Source organism: Mytilus californianus, unplaced genomic scaffold (assembly GCF_021869535.1).
Source record: "Mytilus californianus isolate M0D057914Y unplaced genomic scaffold, xbMytCali1.0.p SCAF_18, whole genome shotgun sequence".
Classification (NCBI taxonomy): Eukaryota; Metazoa; Mollusca; class Bivalvia; order Mytilida; family Mytilidae; genus Mytilus; species Mytilus californianus.
Genome location: NW_026262666.1, coordinates 9339783 through 9363367, shown reverse-complemented (window position 1 = coordinate 9363367; position 23585 = coordinate 9339783). Strand labels below are relative to the sequence as shown.

At 32.6% G+C, this 23585-nt stretch overlaps 1 protein-coding gene across 1 annotated transcript; it reads left to right on the top strand.

Moving 5' to 3' along the window:
• LOC127726807 (protein PIF-like) lies at nt 1-23120 on the top strand. The gene is made up of 11 exons (XM_052234261.1): nt 1-451; nt 3063-3599; nt 5520-6299; nt 8083-8277; nt 10674-10862; nt 12724-12903; nt 14189-14381; nt 15529-17365; nt 20060-20153; nt 20997-21076; nt 22554-23120. The coding sequence occupies exons 1-11, from the start codon at nt 1-3 to the stop codon at nt 22731-22733; spliced, it is 4716 nt and encodes a 1571-aa protein (XP_052090221.1). The 3' UTR covers nt 22734-23120.
• Nucleotides 23121-23585: the final 465 nt, after the last annotated feature.

The window sequence follows — 23585 nt, the reverse complement described above, 5'->3', positions numbered from 1 at the left end:
ATGGACGATTCAACAGTAACTGCTGGTTTCAATTCAAACAAAGGTTTGTCTGAAAATGCCGCGTCCGATTCCTCAGATGAGGCAGTGGATGTAACCAACAATGGAAAAGATGATTCAAACAGCAATGACATTACTGATGATAATGAAAATGTTTCCTTTAATGGAAAGGAAAACCTTGTAGGTGATCAGACAACTGAGATCGACTCTCTGTCTAAAACTTTTGAAAACGAGGCTAGTGATGAAGAGTCCCAGAGAATTGAAAGCCATGGAATAAAGTACAAGAATCAAGAACATTCAGAATTTTCTTACAAGCCTAAATTTTTCAATGTATATGATGATGACTCAGATCAAAATTTATTTGCTGTTTATGGAAAATTGCATGTTAACAAAAAGCAGAACGAAAATGACAAACAACTTCCTGAAAATAGTGCAAGTTCAGAAGTGCTACAGGGTACCAACCTTGATATACATCATATTGAAGGAGAACATTTCCTTGGAAAGAACCAAATCAAGATGTTATTTGATTTGAACAGAAACAATCGAAGCGAGGGTAAAAAAGAAAACGATAAAATGTATTGGACCTATGGGAATATCAATTCTAATGTTATTGGTGAAGATTCAAAAACTATAAATCCATTGAGAACAATTTTGAAACAAGATGACTCAGATTCATCCGATAGTAGTGAAAATATTCGGGAAAGGAAGAACAAATATAATTCTAATATACGTTCGGACAAAAGAAGTGAGGATTCAAATGACTCCAGTGAAAAATCGAGAGACAAAAAAATAGGGCGAAGGAAGACAACTTGTAAGTTTATTTTCATCTATATGTACAATGTATGTACATTGTCGGAAAATATAAAATTTATTTGTACAAGCTTTAGAAACAGGACGAAAAGCGAGGCTCATCGAGCTTTTCTCCTGTTTCGTAGCTAGTACAAATAAATTTTATATCATCCGACAATGTACATTGTTATATATTGTTTTTATCCTGCAATATACATCCGACACTTTAAGGCTTAGTTGTTTAAATCCAAATAGTTGTAAATAAAGGCAACAGTAGAGTACCGCTGTTCGAAACTCATAAATCGATAGAGATAAAAACAAATCCGGGTTACAAACTAAAACTGAGGGAAACGCATCAAATATAAGAGGAGAACAACGACACAACAAAAACACAACATTAAAATGAAACACACACAGAAACGAACTATAATATATCAATGGCCATTTTCCTGACTTGGTACAGGACATTTTAAGAAAAAAATGGTGGCTAGCCAAACCTCCAGCTTTTATGGCAATGTTAAATATAACATTAAAATGACAACATTACACGACAGGATTACAATACAAATAAATGGGAGAACATATAGGACAAAGAAACACACGAACATAACAACTAGAGAAAAAAAAGTCAAATTACAAGGTAAAATGGGACAACAAAATGTTAACTTGGGTTATAACTGTGTTTACAATAATTTCCATTGCATTTAAACATAGGTGGAAATATTCGAGAGATCAAAATTAGCGAAATAATTGACTGCGGCTATCAGCTAATGTGAAAATTAAACATATACGAACAATTCCTGTTATACGGTTAAGACACACACTAACATATATCTAAAACACAATATTCCAGTGATATTATTTTTGCATATATAATCCACTTATAATCCAGCTTTGCACTCTAACCATATTTTTAACCAGATAGTCTTACAGTAAAATATTAAAGTTGAAAAGAATTTATTTCTATTTGATTTGTAAGTCTTGTGGCAAACTGCTCCATATTAAAAACTTTTAAATAAGATAATGTTATTGTACGGTAAATTTTGGTTGGTAAACATTAGAGGCAATAGTAGTTACCTATGTCCAAATCGTATAACTACATTAAGAAATAAAATGTTATGCTAAAAAACAAAATCAGTCTACATAGCATGAACTCCAAACGGAGAGCGTAGTATACGTCGACAGGGTACGTATCTCCTGCTATTCATGTATCACCCGTCATGCATTTTCAAAATATCAAAATATTATATGTTTTACCAAATTTTCCCATTTTCTGGATAGTAGCAAGCACAACACAGATTCAATACATATATAGATATAAGAAGATGTGGTCTGGGTGCCAATGAGACAACTCTCCATCCATATAGCATGTATAGTGAAAGACAAAACCCTTCATAAAAGAAAATCACAAGAATGTATGATTTCCAGCGTCAAAATCATGCATATTCAGGACAGTTGTCAGTTTATTTTCAACTTGTGAGTTTGAATGTCACTTTTGGTATCCTTCGCCTCTCTTGTTATACATGCTAATGTAATATGTCCTCGCTTTGTGGTATAATGACAAGGTGAGTAGGATATGTTGCGACATTTGGACACATTATTCTGACTTCTAGCCACCGAATCATTGTGTTTACCTCTGAATATGACACATGTCAAGTAAAGATATATCAATTACCTATTCTTAAGTATTTTGTTCAACCTCATCGTCGATCTCTCACCCTCGTGGTAACACCAAAGTGTCTAATTGCGTATCGAAATCCAGAGGTTACAATATGTGATTATTTATCCGAAGCAATAAAACAGGTGTACGAACAAGCGGGATAAGGGTAGCATGTACTTAGAAATAAAGTATTTGGCAACATGATCCTTATCTGTGCTAGAAGTGATATCAGGTGGCCTATAGTCAAAACCAGTTATACGCCACCGATTCGGTAACTTCAATGCATGTTTATATGACATAAATATTGTAACTGTTCTCAATGTAGTCTTGTTAATGTCAATAGAATACCTGCTGTAAATACAAGAAAAGGATCTGCAATTGCTGACATATTTACATGTCTCTTGTCTTGAACGTTTTCAATTGAGATCGATTGTTGAACATTAACCTCGATTAAATCACCTTTCATTAGTCTTGGTTCGTTGAACATTAACCTCGATTAAATCTCCTTTCATTAATCTTGGTTTGTTCAATATTATACAGTGATAAAATTTCGTAACTTAACATATTTCGTGTTCAGGGTTTTCCAATTACGCATCATGATTTATTATTATTTCAGCTTGCAAAAACATAGATGTCATATTTGTGGTTGACTCCTCAGATGATGTTTCAGAAAAGGAGTTCAGATATATCAAACAAACGCTAATCAAAATTTCAAAAATGCTTCAAGATTATAGACAAATGAGAATGGGGGTTGTTTCATACGGATCAAGAATCTCAGACGTGATACACTTATCGAATAATGCGTCTGTTATGTCAAGGTCAATCCAAACGATAAAAACGTCCAAAGGTTCTAATAAACCATATCTAGGTATACTTGCTGGTCGAGGGGCGTTTTCAGATGATATACCAGACAGCACAAAAAAAGTTATAGTTTTCATTGCAAGTGGGTTGCAACAATACACGAAGCCAACATCGCAACAGGCAAAAATGGCGAGGGAGGAAGAAATAAATGTAATGACAATAGGATATGGCGAAGGAGCAGTCAGGCATGACTTTGAGGAAGTTGCAACTAGACGTAGTATGGTTTATACATATAACAGGGCCGGTAAAGTTTACGAAAATGCAGATAAACTACCTTTGTATATTTGTAAAGGTAATGATCATTATTGCTTTTTTCAATATTTTCAAATTTCTCTTTTTTCTTCATTCAAATTTAAAATTAATTTATCGTTGCGATTCATTATTGGTAAAAGACAACTGTTTTATTCTTGTTCTTCACAAGCTGACATAAAATTTATGTTTAAATCAAAGATTTTGAAAATCTTTGCTGCAATTTGTTTATATATTAATTACCGACAGATTAACAATGTATAATCAAACATATAAATTGGGACTGAACACTGTTCACAAACGGAAGTAAAAAAAAATCATAAAAAAGGAAAAAGCGCGGCTAATGAACGTCATAGAAGTTATTATAACGTAAGTATCCAAGTGATGTAATTGTTGTTTTAATGTTGTAATTCAATTCTCATAGAAAAGACCGTAATGGCAGAAACGTATAAAAATTTGTGTTATATTTTTTATTATATACATATATATATATAGAAGTCTATAAAAAGGACCAACCAGCAAATTTACTATGTACCGGATCGTCTAGAATAGACGATACTGTGCAGATAAGGAAAAATTATATAAGTCTAGAGATTTGCACAACGATACTAATATAAGATGGTATTATACGAAGATGTTGTTATTAAATCGTGTTGACAAATATTTCGGCTTAACAAATAGCCTTCCTCAGTGTCAATAATTTTAACTATACTGATTATATGTATAAAAATAGTTCAGTAATACAGGTAAGTATTTCAAAAATTTGACTAACAGGTCGAACAACAAATGTTCTTAAACCCTGCTGACTGCCATTAGCGATTGCCAAATAAACGGATCACCGATGTAATGAATGGATCTTAATTATAAATTTAATACTTAACAGAAAAAATAAACTTGCGGAAAAGATGATATACCGCAAACAAAAGGTGCAAAGGTTTTTGTACACCATATCCGGATTTCGACAATTAATGTCTCTTCAGTGATGTTAGAAATCGAAAAGGTATTTGGAAAGCCATACAATTTAACTCAATATATATATATATATATACAATATATACAATATATACAATATATATATATATAAAACGTCTAAATAATAGTCAACGATGTTTCCCACGAGGGCGCTGGATCGTTACTAGTAACGATACATGTACACAATAAATAAATTATATAAACGCCTAAAAAGTGTACACAACAACACCAATAACAAAAAAAGGAACTATAAATGTAATTATTTATAAATATTTCGGATAACAGATATCCTTCATCAGTAAATATGATTGTGATGTTGAATGAATCATATATCAGTCTACTTAAATTAAACTATAACAATCTTGAAATTTATACAATAAAAAAGTCAAACCGAACATCAGGTAAGACGCTTGCACAATTCTAAATATGTGTTAAACACGACATAGGTTATATGACTAATTACAGCAGAGAGTTCAAATATATGCTTTAAATAAAAATAATAATTTGCGATATGAACTAGCACAATTCTAAAGCTTTAATGGTGACGACAGTTATGATGTTACAAGAACAAGAATATATATATATATATATATATATATATATACATCAATTAGTGACAGAAAGACAATTATAATGTATTATCAAACATATTGCGTATGTTAATTTTGTATGCCAATTGATTAGTTTGGCTGTTTTAATTCTTGTTCCTCACAAGCTGACATAAAAAAAAAAGATTTTGAGAAGTCAATAAAAACTAACAAAACTGAATCTTCATAAAAGATTAGCACTGAATGTTCATAAAAGATTAGCAAATGTATCAAAATTCAGAGTTGGGCAGTTTTCATTTCATTTTTGGAAAAAAAACTAAAGGAAGATATAGAAACACACCAATTACCTTCACATATAAAATCACTAACTATAATAAATTTTAAAAGCAAACTAGTGCAAAATAATATAAATACTAAACCTACTATATTTATATAAATTCCAGCAGCAAAACGAAGAGCTAGCAACGATGAAAGTAAAAATAGCGAGAACAATGACAGTTCAGACGAAAGTGACGAAAGTGACGAAAACAACGGCAAAGGAAGTGCAAGTGACGATAACTCTAGGTCTAATAGCGATAGTGATGTGAACACTAGCACGAGCAACGAAATTGACGATAAAAGTGAAGGTAGTGGTGCATCATCTGGAAGTGATAATGACTCTTACAATGAAAGTGACGATTGGCATAAGAGAAGTAGTAACAGTCATGACGAAAGTGACATGTTTGAAAAATCTGACGAGAATGACAATTCTGGAAATAGCAGCGATGATGAAAATTCTGATGAGAATAGTGATAGTACATCCAGTGATAAAAGCGATAAATCTGAAATCGGCAAGGATAGTGATGCATCATCTAGCGATGAAAGTGATAACTCTAATGACAACAGTAATGATGAAACTAACTCTAACTCAAGTACCAGTGATGATAGCAGTGATGAAAATAATGGTAACGATGATAGTGACGATAGTTCTTCCGACAGCTCTAACAACAGCAATGACAGTGACGCTAGTTCTTCCGACAGCTCTAACAACAGCAATGACAGTGACGCTACTTCTTCCGACAGCTCTGATAAAAGCGATGATAGTGACGCTAGTTCTTCTGACAGCTCTAATAATAGCGATGATAGTGATGCTAGTTCTTCCGACAGCTCAAATTCGGAAGAAAGTTGGAATACATCAGATTCAGATGAAGACGATAAATCGCTTTTGCGAAAAAAACCTGAAGGTATTAAAGTTATATTTCAGTGATTAATGTTAGTATTTTTTTTTACAAACGCTTAGATAAATAACATACCAAAACTGTCTTTGGTACTGCCTAGTCGAGTATACAGTAAATGGCAGATACATATTTATAACTATAACTTCTGAAATTCGTACATGTATTTACTAACACTATAAATAATCAAATTAATATATCAAATGAGAGGTTTCATTATTTGCAAAACCTATGCCGTCTCAATTTTTTAAAATGATTTCTGAATATACAGTAATATCTAATAATTACATTAGATGTATGTTTCATTATTATACGTTATTTTGATTGGCTAACAGCAATTTCGCGTCGTTCTTCATTTCAAAATGAATTGCACGAATTGTAACATACAATCATGATGACACACGTTTCCACAATGAAGTGCACAGGTAAATAAAAGAAAAAAACTTGATAGTAATCGTGTTTTCATGATCATAGAGAAAAAAATGTAATTATAAGCATTGAATGCTTCTTTTAATAATTTCATAGGGTTGTTAAAACGTTGACCGTGCGTACATTTTTTAATGAAGCGCTTCTGCGCTTCATACAAAATGTACTTCGGTCAACGCTTTTACACCCCAATGAATTAACAAAAAGAAGCATTCAATTCTTAAATGAGGTTTGTATGGTTTGAATATTCTTCATGTAGATATCGTAAAAATATCACATCCAAGTCATAACATTTTATTTGTTTATACATGAGCGCAGCAAACACGCTGAAATTGTTATATTGTGTCGAGTAGCTATTATTATGCAATACTAAGTAGAGCTTGAAATTTGGTAAGGACACCTAGCTATTATTCAAGGTAGTATGTTGACCACTTAGTCTAGTTGTCTCTCGATTTATGTATTATTGAGTTACTGTTATTGTGCAAAATAACTAGACCTTGAAATTTGGTAACGACACCTAGCTATTATTCAAGGTAGTATGTTGACCACTTAGTCTAGTTGTCTCTCGATTTATGTATAATTGAGTTACTGTAATTTCATTCAAGTTAATACAATATTTTATTCATGTCTTTATTAGTGAAAAACTTGATCACGGTCTGTTTGTCATACATGTATTCGTTTGCATGTTTGACAATATAAAAAAAAATAGTGTTTTTTTTTCAATGTTCAAGAAGCTTAATATGATATATTGAGATCAAACTTAAAATCATCGGGATATTTGTCAACATGACAGAACCGTCACATGCAATTGTTTTAGGGATAAGCATAATGATATGGAAATTATTAATAATTTTTTTTCAATGTATTGTTCAAAATGTACTACACCACATTTCTTTTTGCAACATGCTTTAAAAGCGATTTTTTACAGGACCTGTTCATAAAATGATACTAATAATGGCTTGATTATCTACTTATATTATATGATAAATCTAATTAAGAATGTTCTGTCCAACATTTCGTTCATTTTCATTTCCAATCGTTTTAAACACTGTCATGAATATATGATTTATATATTTCAGTTACACACAATATATGCAAGCAATCAATTTGAATGTATATCAACTATAGTATTCGATAAACATTTCAATGAAATCATTGTCTCCAGGTAAGGGAGGAGATTAACTAGAGGACTGTTGACACTTAAAGATGGCAAATAGTGCTTTTTATAAAGTAAATTAGATTTCCAATGCTCCATGTTTCAAGCAAAGAATTTTGAAACAAAATGAAATTATATGAAATATTGAAATAAGCTAAAATCAGATTTTCAATAGATGAATAATTTAGTCTGAACCTTTATTTGTTGCAGATTTATGCAGAAATTCCAAGATGATTCGTGGAGTGGGATACAAAGTACACCCAACAGACTGTGATAAATTTATCCAATGTTATTTTGATGGATTTGGTAATACACGAGCATCAGTAAAATCGTGTTCATTCGGAGAGTATTGGGATCAATATAATGTTGCTTGTGTTGATGCACAAATAGCTAATTGTCCAAATGGTAATTTATACGAAAATCGTAAAGCTTTATTTAGTATTAGGTCGTTGGCCGTATGGTCTGAGTATGTCATCTACAGTGACCACTATCCTTTCAGCGCTGAGGTTGTGAGTTCGAACCCCGCTCATGGCAGGTCCGTTCGACTTATATCTTTTAGTTTAAAATGAAAGATATATAAGGACTACCTACTAAAATTATAAGATAAAAAGTTAATTTAATCAGACCGATTCAAGGATGTGTGAGTGTGTGTTTTTTTTTTTTTTTTTTTTGGGGGGGGGGGGGGTGATTTCAAGACCTTTGAGCTCACGTCATTTCATAACTCCTACAGGAACTCAAATGGTTGCTCTCTTAGTTGAAAAATAAATCTGTACTTTTACAAAACTTTAAACTTGTAAAATTCTTCCACCACTCCTTATACTTCAAATCTCAACCGACCTGACTCGCTTTTCGTAAACATATTTTTTATTACTGTAAGTTATTATTTATTTTTTCCTGTTCCATGTCAATCATTCTTGACCTTTTCTGTTTTCATATGGGGAAATCATGAAAAGCTAGAAGAGTATTATAATTACATGAAAACATGATCAAAATTTTTTTATAATGTCAAAATATCTGGGTTATGCCCAAACGGAAAAGGATCCAGGCTCAATCAAGACTATTCTTGTGTTTGAATGTTGCGTATGCGCTTTGTTTATATGCCATTTTGTTTTTCTTTCCTGACATATTTGTTTGTATTTATAGTGATTGAGATTATAACACAATATTGACTGCTGTACCCCTATTTTGACATTTTATTTTTTTCACACATTGTTGTCAATATAATGGAATTTTATGCGAATGTCATACAAGTGAGAGGTTTAGCTAGCTATGAAACCAGGTTTAATCCACCATTTTCTACATACGAAAATGCTTGTACCAAGTCAGGAATATGAAAGTTGTTGTTGTTTTCCATTCGTTTGATGTGTTTGAGGTTTTGATTTTGCCAATTGTAAAGGGACTTTCCGTTTTGAATTTTCCTTTGAGTTCGGTATTTTTGTTGTTTTACTTTTTAGCAACTAATATGTTATATTTACATGAATTAACATGATGCTGGTAATTGCTAATTATTGTTTTCAGTTTTTTTAACCTCGTGTCGTTTTATTTTCGAAATACCTTTGTGCTAAAATAATAAATGTATGAACTTCGTTGTTGCTATCAAAAATAATGTCTACAATTATAATTTATTTATGTTTTAATAATGAAGTGGTTTATGACCGCAATTAAATTGACTTATATAAAATATTCGTAATCAAAAGTGTTACAACCACTTACATCTTAATGACAACTAACATCTCATTTCTAAAAAATATAATTTATTAGCCCGTTTCATCATTTTAAATCCTACATATATATATAAATTATATTTTCCAAATTATTTGATTGACTTTCTGACGATTTGTTTACCATTTTTCAAAAATCAATAAATGTGAAATTATCCAACAAGTTAGTGTTACTATAATGTAGAATAGTATTTAACCCGAAACCCAAAAATTTTGAAATACCAAAGTTTATAACAATCTTAAAATTCTTCTTGTTGGAATACGAGAATATTTGTTATACGGAAGTGCTAGAAAAGGTGACTTATATAAAGGACTTTCCGTTTTGAATTTTCCTTGGAGTTCAATATTTTTGTTATTTTACTTTTTTTTTATATATCTTTATTCTATTAAACTCTCATCGGGTTTTGACAAACAAAATGTTTGCCCCCTCCTCACTAGTATTCTATGGACTATATGGTTAATCGAAAAGGATATGTAATTTCTCCATAATATAAAGAAAAAGAAAAACTTGTGCATGGTTCTCTGAAAATATCAAGCATCTAGAACAGTAAATCTACATTGAAATACTGTGTGTCATTTGAAGACACTATACACAAAAATAAAAAAACAAATTGAAAAAAATATGTAAAAACAATAATTTCGATGAAAACTCTGACTTCCGCTTTGACATAAAAATCTAATACTGTCAATATAATTCTGATTACTATATAAATAACACATAGCTGAGAGGGTGATAGAGCAGATTGTTACCCTGAGAAAACATTGTCAACTGAGGCGAAGCCAAGGTTGACAATATCTTTTCGAGGGGTAACAATCTGGTCTATCACCCTCTCAGCTATGTGTTATTTAAATTATTATACTGAATGTTCTGTTAGTACTGTCTATTAAATTTCAAATTCAAAGTAATAAACTATGACGTCTTATACATAACAATCATCCGTATTTGATTAAGCGCACACTTGATCAAGCGTCTCCGTGAAGGGTAATATAGTGTTTGCCATAGGATAGAGTAAATTGTCTCCCTCGTATTAACCAATCAAAATCATGCATTTTGACATGAAGTATAATAATATGTTTTAGATCCATGTAAAGCTCCGGTTCTGTTTACCAGAGCAAGTAAAAACAGCTGTCGTTCATACTGGGGCTGTCACAAAGGTCAATCATTTGTCAAATGTTGTCCAGAGAAAATGTCTTATCAGCCAAGAAAGGGATGTGTTCCTGATCCGGACTGCGTTAGTGAATGTCCCCCAGAAGAGGGACCGGAATATGGTAATATTTACATAAGTTACTTATTTCATTTGCCTGTGTTTCTTGAACCTCATTTGATTCACGCGAGACTAAACGTTTGAGATGTCAAATATTTAAATCTTCTAAAACCCCATAATTCCCTTTATTCCACAGTTGTCGTATACCATATCTACCAGAAACAGCTGATGGAATGGTGAAGGTATTATAATGCCTAGACGGAACAAGAAGCTTAGCATTTCACGATGCAAAAATCTTGATAATATAGGAAACACTAAATGATGAATTATTCATGAAATCAAAGACGACAAGTAGACAAAACAACACATTTATTTCAACACAGAACGGTCCACGAAAAAAGTCCTTTTTCAATTGTTCATTCACACTTGTTTTACATTGCCACAAACAAAACAATTTTTCCTGTAATGTTCTTATGTGCCCAATCTTTTCACCACTGAAATGATGTGTACTTACGAAAATGACGGGCTACAAAGCGTCTTTAAGAGTTCAAAAGTGCTCTTCTATTAACAAATTTGAAATATAAAAAAACATTTCTACCTTATGTGATCATTGTATTCAAATAACCCTAAAAGGTAGCAGTTACTGCAAACATGACAAAGTTATTAGACAGGTTATTTGGATTTTGAAAGGCTTAATCATTTTCAAATGACGTTCTTTTCTTCCAATAAATTCAAATAGGAAAATGCATGACTTATCATCAGTTCTCCTAATTTTGTGAAAATGACTGATTATGTACAAAAAACCAACTGATCCCCGCGAGTCGAATTATTCACTGCATAGCGAAAAACATCGGCTATATGAAAAATCACTTTTTGTTTACCTCATTCGGCCCCTAGTTGGTAAAATGTCAGAAGTATAAACTAAGTCAATGTTTTATCTTCATAAGACCTCTTCCGTCGTGTTTTTAAAATGGATGCGGTTGACTGGGTAGAACATTTTTCTTTCCGAATAAGACAGTTCAAGGAGGCAGTTGCCTTCCCCGTCTTTATGTAATTTACAACTATGAATTAGTCAATGTTGAAATAAGTATAACATCACAGTGCCACCACGTGGGCCTTTTCAGCACTAAAGTGTCCCGATAGTTTAAGTCTATTCATTCATCAGTAAAATTAACAATATTGAAAGGATTGCTTTTTTCATACTTCCTTTTTTATTATCAAAAGCTTATGCTATAGTATCGAAATAATGGCTCCCCATGATGCGCACAAAGTATGAATACATTGACATATAATTCACCAGAGATTGTAGTTATTAAAAAATAAGGAAAGGTATGTTTACTAATGAGACTATCTGGTATGTTTGCTAATGAGACTATCAACCAGAGTACAAATGACGTGAATGAATCGGGTTTGTTTCTCAATATAATAAGGAACTTATTTGCCGTTGTTTTAAATATATTTAAAAAAATTTGTTGGTTTGTTTTTTGTTTTTTGTTTTCTTTCTCTTTCTTTTGCTATTTTTTTTATTCTATGATAGATAAGTTATAACTACATTGAAATATTGAATATTGTCAATTGCGATGACAGAACGTTTAAAGTACACCTGGGTGTTCTGTGTGAGTCGTGTTGCTCAATCCCCTTACATTTTCGATTTAGAGTTTTTCTAGACAGTTTGTTGTGTTTCTTTTGGTCCATTCGTTGTCTGTTTTCTCATAATAGTTTTTGATTGCTCTCTTTGCATGTGCTCCCCTTTTTGATCTGAAAATACAAAATAATCTACGAACCATACCACCATTCAAAATATACGATTGTATTAAGCTTTTCGATTCATTTAAACCAAACTAAATAATTTAGTTTAATAACATTACAAGAATAAACTCTATCAAACTTTTTGCCTTGCCTAAATCATATTTTTACTTTTGCAGGGACTTGTGATAAGAAACCGTTGTTTGGAAAGCCATATCTATATAAACAATGGATTGAAAGCGGACATTGGGTTGAGATGTTGTGTGCTCCTGGAACACTTTTTGATGAGAATGATTGTGGATGTACAATGAGAACAACACATATGACGTCACTTGGAGTCAGAGCCATAGCAAAAGAAAGTATGTTAATCAGCCATGTGGATTTTGGTGCATATTTGTGTTTATTTATCCGTTCATGTGTATTTGTTTATTTGTTGGTTTTTGTTGTAATTCTTCAATCAAATTCCATTTAAGAAAAATTGTAGATTAGAAAATAGATTTTGATTATAAATTGACATGTCTGGGGGCTAAGGTTTGAACTTGTATTTTATCAGCGTCCTTGTCAATTTACTATCAACGACAACAATGTTTTTTTTGTTGGCGTGATTGTAACTTTTACTATCTACTACAACACATTTTTGTTTGCGTCATTGATAGATTTATCTGTACGTTTGTTAGATTTTTCTTGTCAGTTGTGTTGTATGTTTGTGATGTATGTTTACACAGTTTGGGTTACTGGATTCCAATTATTGTAACATTAACCTATTATGGCAGTTTGGATTGCTCACCCAATTTTTTCAATATAACAGAACTATAAACAACTGTCATACACGTGGGACGTTTCACTAGCTATTAAAATCAGGTTTAAACCACCATTTTCTTCCTATAATTCCTGTACCAAGTCAGGAATATGGCAGTTGTATTTTACTTGTTCTGTTGATTGACAGCGTTTGGTTTTGTCAGTTTTCCCCTTTTTGAAATTGCCTTAGAGTCTGTACGTTTGTTATACTTTTTCTATTCATAGGATGAGAATACCTTATTACATTTGAATTTACAGGAAGTGAAATATCAAATATAGGAAATTCTTTTTATGTTCAGACATATTGGTTTAGGTTCGGATTAAAGTTGCCATCTCACATAAATTTCATTTACTTGTGCATGTCGAGTGCCTTTTCTCTTATTTTTCAGGGTTTGTCTGCTTATGTTTTTTTTATTTTTATATTACTTTTACATATGTTTATAAACCATTACCAATAATACTTATTTCAGTGTAAAGAATAAGAAATATTGTTATAACCATCCGTCTGAATGCTTGCAACCAATTTTTAGACAGCAAAATACAGATGCCTTTCAGCATTTAAAACAAAAAAGCCCCAACATAACATATGAATCTCCCTACAGCTAACTTTTAGAATCTTGTAACTTTATTGCGTGTATGATATATAGCGCGCATAACGAATAGTACAGATATATAAATAAGATGTATAGAAGAGATCAAAACAATGTATTTGTCTTTCAAAGTTTACTTCCAGATTCTGAATTGAATACATCATTCTATCTTCGATTTTAAACTGTTTAAAATATGTTTTTCAGAGTTGTGAGGACAAAACTCTGATAATTATAATTTTAAAATATTTTTTCATAGCTTGTAAACCTGAACTATACTTGCCCTTCTGTCAAGGATTTAAGGACTGGTCTAATAAAAATACCTTAATTCAAAATGAAGATGATAAGGTGGTCGTGGTAAATGGTAAAGCTTATTTTGATGGAAAGTCCAGTCTATTTATACCAAGATTTTCTGGTGCACATTATGGAGAAAGTATATATATAAAAATAAGGTAAGTATTAAAACATAAGCAATTATTAATCACATAACGTCTCACGAATACTACATTTAATTCCCTTGAAATTTAAATACTGGTCCATATATTTGATTTAATTTCTTATATTTGATTACTTAAACTTTTCGTTGTTCGTGAGTTAACGCCCCTGTTTCTGATGGGGTTCAAATTGCTCAATCGTTAGTTTTCTTTGTAGTGTCTCGTGGATTATTGTTAGTCTGTCTTTTTTTCCTTTACACAATGTTTTTTTGGTTGTCATTATTTCCTCAACTTATGGTTTTTGATTGCCTTGATATTTTTACCCCATCAAATCTATTGATAAAATCTTGTTTATTGAATATTGAAATCTTACATACAAGTATGTGGCATTATTATGATGATCGCATGCCTTCTATAGGATGAATTCTTGAGTAGAATTGAAAATGTTCTCGGTAAAAATTATTTATTTCTTATAATGAAAATAATCGAGCATTTGTTGTACAAACAAATATGATGTTAATATGTAGTTGGTTGAACGGTATTAAACGTCGTGGCCATTAGTTTAACCATTTTGAATAAATCCACAAGTAATGGTTTGCATAAGTACGTGAACTTCTCTATAAACGACTGATGTGCTGTGTCAGTATTTAAACATACTTGATCGTTAATGCTTCGGTACTGATATGATTTATAACAAACCTTTCTTAAATTGTCAGTTTATACATTTATATTTTATTAAGAAAATCAGTTTTCAACTCCCTCAGGCAAAGCTGACCTTGGATGGATTTGGCTTTTATTCTAAGGCCCTTTTTTAGTCAGATAGCTCTTCAATTAATTTGGTTACTATACATCCTTGGCTTTTAAGTATTCGCCTTTGAGCGTTCCTGATGAAGGTAAATTCAGAAAAGCATAAACTCTATTATGTGCTGTTTACAATTTTTAATATGATTTCAACAGAAGACAAGCCACATCAACCGTACACATTCCACTGCATGGATCAACATACTTTAATCTTAGTGAATGCATAAATATCACTTAAAATTAACAGCACATAGTACTGTGTATTTCAAAACAATAATCATAAATTTCTATACTAAAGATAAATACTTGGTGCAAATAAACAAATAGTATTCAGGTGTGTGCAAAGTACTGATTATTTTTTTAGATATAAACCTGATTTTTCTGACGATGCTCCTGATGTACAGGCGGATGATACAAATGAGTCCGTCTATGAAACGAGAAGAAAACGATCAATTCTAAGCAGACAACGGAGAGGTTCAAAAATAGAAAATGATGGTCAAAATGGCGACGCAGCGGGAACAACAAATACAGAACACAATCAGAATGTAGAATTTAACATGGAACCCACCAATCAAGTTGGAGAATCCATGGCAGATATGGAAATAACTAATCAAAATGCAGAGGCCTCGTTTTCGAATGTAGAAGTTAACAATGATATTAACGATGCCACAGACAGTGTTAATGAAAAAGGTCTCAGTGATGACACCACTGGTGCAGGAGATTCCACCACCAATCAAGCTGATGATAACAAGATATCAACAAGCCAATCATCTGGAGAGGTGGGAAACGTACAAGATTGGAATTCGAAAAATAAAGACGGTGGTGGAGACGGAAACGATAATTCTATATCTATGTCAAAATCGTCTGGTGAGATAGGAAAATCTGACGATAAAATCGGAGATGGGAAAGGTTCTGATTCTGACAGCGGTGAACAGTATTCGTCGTTTTTCGAAACATCACATTTCGATGATCAACGTGGTGCTCATTACGACTACAACTTTGATAAAATTGACAATAGCATTCAGAATGCTCAAAATACTGTCAATGAGGTGAATGATGGAAACAGTAATGAAGATGAATCTTACTTTACGAACTGGTTCAGTAACGGGGACGATAACAGTGTTAAAAACGATAACTCAGAATATAAGGTTTCATCGAATGTTCAAAATGATAAAGATAGTGGGAGTGGTGAATCTTATTTCAAAAATTGGTTTGCAAATTCTGACGAAAATGGAAATGATGATAATAAGAGAGGAAGTGATGAAATTATGTCAACTTATCAAAAATCCAGCGGTAGTAGTGATTTTTTTTCAAATAGTGGGCTTGTCGATGTTATACAAGATCAAACAAATGGTCAAGCAAGAAGCCATGAAAGAATCGATCAAAATAATGGTATATCTGTTCAAAGGGTAAAGCAAAGAAATGACGGATCGTCGGGTGAAGACAATGGAAAGCAGAATCAAAATATGAAAGTTTTTCAATCATCAAGTTATAAAGGGCGAAAATTTAGACACGGGTTTGGAGAAAAACGAGATTTCTACCGGGATTATAGCAGCGATGAGATTAATAATGAAGGAGATGCTGTCGAAATATGGGAGAATTCGAGTGAGGAAAATTCCAAACACAGACGAAAGCTTCGAACCAGGAATGATAGTGACAATAGCGATGATAGCAAAGGAAGCGATGACAGCAGTAATCAGAAAAAACGTCGTAAAAATACTCGTAGAAGCAGCAATAGCGACAAAGATACCGACAGCGACGTCAGCAGTGCAATAAGCGAAGGATATGTTGATAGCAATTTTGAATTAAGTTCCGACTTTGGAAATTCAAATCTTCGAACTAGTTTAGGCAGTCAACTTCAAAAGGAAGAAATGTATTTTGCAAAGACAAACATTGATGAGAAGCGTGAAAGATTAAAATTTATTAGCAGGATTCGAAGAGAAAGAAATGAAATGTTGCAAGAAATGGAAAACTCTAGAAAAGAAATTATAAATAACGTGAATCTTAAAAAAGAAAGATTTCGGAAAAGTTCAAGGTCAGATATGGCGTTGATATCAAACGGAGCATGCAGTAGTATGTCCAAATCTGGCTGTCTAGAAGATCCATCTCTGTCGATTGGTACAAACAGTGAAACAACCACATGTTCTGTTTATGCTACAGAGAGCAAAAGGACAAACATCAAATTAAATAAAAGTGATAAGGTAAGTAAAAATAGTGCAAAGGTAAAAACTCATCGAATACGCCATGCTTATAGTTTCTCGAATTTATATAGACTAGACCGTTGGTTTCCTATTTGAATTGTTTTACACTAGTCCTTTTGGTGCCCTTTATAGCTTGCTGTTCAATGTGAGACAAGGCTATGTGGTGAAGGCCGTACTTTGACCTACAATTGTTTTACTTTTTACACATTGTGACTTGGATGGAGAGTTGTCTCATTGGCACTCATACCACATCTTCTTATTTATATCATAATATGGTATGCAAGACGCGAGTTTCTTCTACATAAGACTCATTAGTGGCACTTAAATCAAAACAGTTGTGAGTCCAAATAAAACAGTTGTTAGGCCAAATAAAACAGTTGTAAGGCCAAAAAAAAAAACAGTTTTAAGTCCAAATCAAAACAGTTGCGAGTCCAAATAAAACAGTTGTCAGTCCAAATAAAAATAAAACAGTTGTAAGGCAAATTCAAAACAGTTGTGAGGCCAAATCAAAACAGTTGTGAGGCCAAATAAAACAGTTGTTAGTCCAAATCAAAACAGTTCTAAGGCCAAATCAAAACAGTTGTGAGGCCAAATCAAAACAGTTGTGAGTCCAAATAAAACAGTTGTCAGTCCAAATCAAAACAGTTGTAAGGTCAAATCAAAACAGTTGTGAGGCCAAATTAAACAGTTGTCAGTCCAAATCAAAACAGTTCTAAGGCCATATCAAAACAGTTGTAAGGCCAAATCAAAACAGGCCAAATCAAAACAGTTGTGAGGCCAAATAAAACAGTTGTTAGTCCAAATCAAAACAGTTGTGAGGCTAAATCAAAACAGTTGTAAGTCCCAAATCAAAACAGTTGTTAGTCCAAATCAAAACAGTTGTTAGTCCAAATAAAACAGTTGTAAGTCCAAATCAAAACAGTTGTGAGGTCAAATCAAAACAGTTGTGAGGCCAAATAAAACAGTTGTAAGTCCAAATCAAAACAGTTGTGAGGCCAAATAAAACAGTTGTAAGTCCAAATCAAAACAGTTGTGAGGCCAAATCAAAACAGTTGTGAGTCCAAATCAAAACAGTTGTGAGGCCAAATAAAACAGTTGTAAGTCCAAATCAAAACAGTTGTGAGGCCAAATCAAAACAGTTGTTAGGCCAAATAAAATAGTTGTGACGCCAAATAAAAAAGTTGTAAGGCCAAATAAAACAGTTTTAATGCCAAATAAAACAATTGTGAGGCCAGATAAAACAGTTGTTAGGCCAAATAAAACAGTTGTAAGGCCAAAATAATAAGAAGTATTAAAAATCGAAAATTCTGAAAAGTTGTGCAAAATTCACGAGAGACATTCATGACCAACAGAATAAATTCAAACTATGTAGCTGCTAGAGGTTAGGGTTCGCATTTTTTTTTAAACTCAAGTATAACTGAAAATGCAAATTGATATTTGGATTTCTCTAACAAATAAAAATCAATTCGACTTAAATTGTAGTCAGTGTATGCCGGCCAATTTAAGGATAGTCAATTTAGTCTTTCTAAAAATTTCTTTCATCAATGATTAACAAATTAAAGGTCGCGATTAATATAAAAATAACAAGATGTGGTATGATTGGCAATGAGACAACTCTCCACAAGAGACCAAATAACACAGAAACTAACACCTTTGGGTCACCGTACGGACTTCAACAATGAGCAAAGCAATTAACACATAGTCAGCTATAAAAGGCCCCAAAATGACAAATGTAAAATAATTCAAACGAGAAAAACTAACGGCCTGATTTATGTACAAAATAATAAACGAAAATAAAATTTGATATACAGCAACAAACGACAACCACTGAATTACAGACTCCTCACTTGGGACAGGCACATGCAGAATGTGGCGGGGTTAAACATGTTAGCGGGCGCCCAACCCTCCCCTTATCCTGGGATAGTGGTGCCACTGGCATGAATACGTTTATCTTACTGTAGACAATGCAGACATTAAAGCATGTAGTGGTACCTAAATGATAATTGTACCTGACAAACTATTATGTTTCCCTAATTTTACTAGCAATAATTGTTGATTGTTTTCTTTAAGGGAGCTACCATTTGATTTTTATGGGGGGCTAGGATGAAATTTGAAAAAAATAGGCCGGACAGGAGTTTTGAGTAAAAAAAAAAAGGCAGGATGAGACACTTGCAAAAAAAAACGTCAGGATGACAATTTAGGTAAAAAAAAGTCAAGATAAACTTTAAAAAAAAAGGCAGGACCGAATAGAGTGAAAAATAAAAAGGCAGGACAGAGATTACAACTAAAAAAAAAGCAGGACACAATTTTTCATCCTAGCCCCCCCCCCCTCCCCATAAAAATCAAATGGTAGCTCCCTAAGTCATATAAGGGAATCTCAGATGTTGTACTTCTTTCTTATTTAGTTGTTCATACATTCGTATTTATTTTGTCCTGTCTTTTATTATTGGTTTTGTAATTTAGTACTAGCAATAGTTTCAACCAAGGTGTCATCAAATGTAATTGGATATCCTGCATTCCTCATGCTTCACCATGACATAAGATCAAATTGCCGAAGGTACCCGCCTCATAAATTAAAATTGAAAACTATCCCTTTGCATTAACCATACTATATTAGTGTTAATTAGATATACGCCGTCATGAGTATATCTAATACATGTATATATTAATTGTTTAATCTGTTTCAAAACGTAGGATGATGACGATTGGAGAACAGTGATATTTACCATTAATGAGGGGGTGTTTCGTGCTTATGACGAAGATTCCACAGACTTTGAACCAGTATCAGGTAACGAATTAAAACGCTTAAATAGAAATGAAATATATGAAAAAATCATCTTTTCTTGTTTTATTGAATTACTTTTCGTTCGCACTTAGTCCAACAATCTGTAATCCGTGACCGCTACCAAACTGACGATAATTCAAGGAATAAAGCTATGAAAAGGTAAACGAATTTATTGAAGGAGCCATCTTTCGTGCAGTTTTAATACGGGATTTTGGCAATTGCAGAAAATTCATTTGCCAATCCAAAAATTCCATTGCCCTCATGATATGCTCAAAGCCTTTAAGTTTATGTGTTGTTTTTTTATTTTTATTTTTTTTTTTGACGTTTTAGTACTGTATAATATACTATATTCAGAGATAATTACGTGCATTTATCATAACGATCATTTAAGAATGGAAAATATGCGAGATTAATTATTGTGATTTCAGGAAAATCTGCATACAGATATATATATTAGATATCAGAATGCGAGTTCTTATTATTGCGATAATCACCAAGTCGCATTATTCGCATTAATAAAAACCTCGCACTAATTTCTGAATTTACAGAAGTTATTATTTAAAGTTTGATTGTCCCTCTGGTATCTTTCGTCCCTCTTTTATAGTTTGGCCAGGTAAGGCTTTTATGCATATAAAGAAGATTTGTGAATTATTAGCATTTTATTACAGCAAATATTATTTGTATTTATAATAAACCCTTATTTCGCTTAGGTGTTTTTTTTTTTTTGTAATATTTTTTTTCGCGGTGAATCGTACTAAACTTTTCAACTATTGGTAGATTTTTTGCATATCAAAAATACTAAATAATTCTGAGTTATCTTACTTTGACTGAACCTTTTCTTTTCAGGTCCAGTTAAAACAACATTTTCCGGAATATATATTGGGAAAGGTACTGGAATGGAGAACTTTAAAGGATATATGGATGAGGTAAATTTAATTTTTTTCGCTATACTCATATCCGAAAGAATCATTTTATTGAATAGAGGTGTGGCATTACTGTAATGATTTATTCTAATGTCTTCATCGCAGTCACTAATTTTTCCAACAGTATATAAAAACTTATATTTCTACACTACTTTTCCCTACTTTAAATTGAAAGGTAGCCTTCATTTTCCTCCGTTGAATGAAGATACCAGTTTAACGTCCTAGATCGATGATAATTGTAATAGAAACAGTTTCACGTCCTAGATCGATGATAATTGTAATAGAAACACACTTTCAATAATTTGTATGCAAAAGTAATGGTTACCAGTATGCTGTACTTTTTGATCGACATTACCTTTGATATTACTATGGGGTGTTTAACGACGTTGACTGGCTTTATAAATATGGAGCCCTATCACGGTTGGCTTTACTATTTTTGATGAATATGATGGAATATAATATACCAACAGACCGTTGGTATTTCCAAGGTTACCAATTACGAAACCAGACTAGATAATATTTTCTCGAAAAGTGACAGAGACAGACGACCTGAATCCGAATTTATCACAAATATCCAAAATTTTCAGTTTCCGTTATCGCCAACTTCTTATTCTTAGAAGGGGCATAACTTACGATTTAGACAAAAAAATAATAATATTTATCAAAAAATATCAAAATATTCTAAAAACATGGTCACAAAACTGCAAAATTAGTTAAACTGCTTCTGAACAAGGCTCTATGTGTATATAACAGGCTTGAAAAAGGGGGGGGGGGGGGGTGGCTGGGCACGCTCGGCAAGTGAAAGGTTGGCTAATTTCGACTTTAAAGTGGATGAAATAATTCAGTGCGCTCAATCGAAATCAGTCATGTCCGTAAAATTCAAAGGCAGATGACCGAGCAGCTCTTGCATAGTCATCACTGTCAGGTTGTTGACAAAGTATAGATAAGTTTATGTGTTAATAAGCCACTTTGGATTAAAAATCAGACAAGAATGCTGATAATCAGTGATATATATAGTGCGAAATTGGTTTTTAGTTTCACCGTGCTTTTACAAATACATGCGTTCAGTGTAAATTTCTAGGTTTTTTATATTATTTCATTGTTCATCAAGCCCACGCGTGCAATATAAAAATGTATATATATTTTATTGGTCATCGATTTTGTCGAAAATTGTGTTGTAGCCTTTAAAGGTAGGAAATGACACGACTTTTGGATCTGGAATATAGAGAGTAAAAATTTTGGATATAGGGGTAAAGTGGGGATGTGGGATAAAGGGGAAAGTTAGGATGTGGGATATAGGAGGTAAAGTGGGTGTGGGATTATTGGGCAGCTGGGGTAAAAAGTGGGATCTAAGAAAAAGAAAAAGAAGGGGAAGTGGGAAGTGGTAAAAAAATACAAAAAAAAGCGGGATTAGGGAAATGAGCGACCCCGTATCACCTTATAAAAGATCTACTTCTTAATTTCATTCTTCTCATTTCAGGTTTATATCTATTTCTGCAAACCAGACGAATTAGACGATTTTAAATCTATGGAATTACCGAAAAAGAAAAACTCGTCTGATGATAGCTGTGACTATATGAATGAAAACATAGTTAAACAAAATTCTGAAAGCAATGAAGAAATAATTGTAGAACCAGTAGAACCATGGTGGGGAGAATAACAAAGATTTACTGGTTAAGGAATATGTACCATGATTGATGGAAATACCAATTAAGAAACGATTTTTCAATGGGTACGCCGTAGTTCTTGGCATATTTATTTGAATATTACCTCCCTTGCTAGAATTAGAACGCTGGGAATGCATAAACGTAGTTTACAAGGATTACAAAGTTCTTTTTTAATGTGTCTATTGTTCGCTTAAGACATCACAACATTTCTGCTTATCACTTTGGTAAACTTCGGCGTCCCTCGACAAACTTCGGAAGGAACATATCATCGGAATTGATAAAAATTTTCGATATGGTACCGACACCTTAATTAAATATTCATATATGCATATCCATATTTAGATTAAACATATACCTCAGAAATCCGATCATTCAATAGTATCATGATGTACACTTATAAATAAAAAGTTTTTGAATAAATTAAGGTTTTGAAATTTCACAAAACATAAGCAACACGACACGACAGTAGATCAGGGTTTGCATGTCCAGACTCCTTTTAGATCTGAGACAGCCCAGAATTTATCCAAATATTTTGGGAGGATTGTTGTTGTCCTTTCATCTTTTCTTTCTCTTGGTCATTTGTTGTCAGCCTTTCTTCGACTCTTGGATTTTAAACGTCCAATTCTGCACCAAATGCCTTTATCTGTGTTTCAGTTATATTCAGTTTTCAAACTATTCTACAAATTGTAGCTCAGACAAGTGTTATATGATTTTCGTGGGCATAATGCGTGTTTTCTGGTTATTTTACATCCAGCAGCTTCGCTTCAGATAAAAAATTTGGAAAGATGCAAATAGTAAGTGTCAGAAAGCATAAAAAAACACAAGCATGCACTTAAATGAAACAA

Bases quoted from the DNA above. Each gene is read 5' to 3' on its own strand.
- LOC127726807 (XM_052234261.1), top strand. From the start codon at position 1: ATGGACGATTCAACAGTAACTGCTGGTTTCAATTCAAACAAAGGTTTG. The intron at 452-3,062 runs GTACCAACCTTG...TTATTATTTCAG, and splicing joins AAGTTCAGAAGTGCTACAGG to CTTGCAAAAACATAGATGTC. The intron at 10,863-12,723 runs GTAATATTTACA...TTACTTTTGCAG, and splicing joins AGAAGAGGGACCGGAATATG to GGACTTGTGATAAGAAACCG.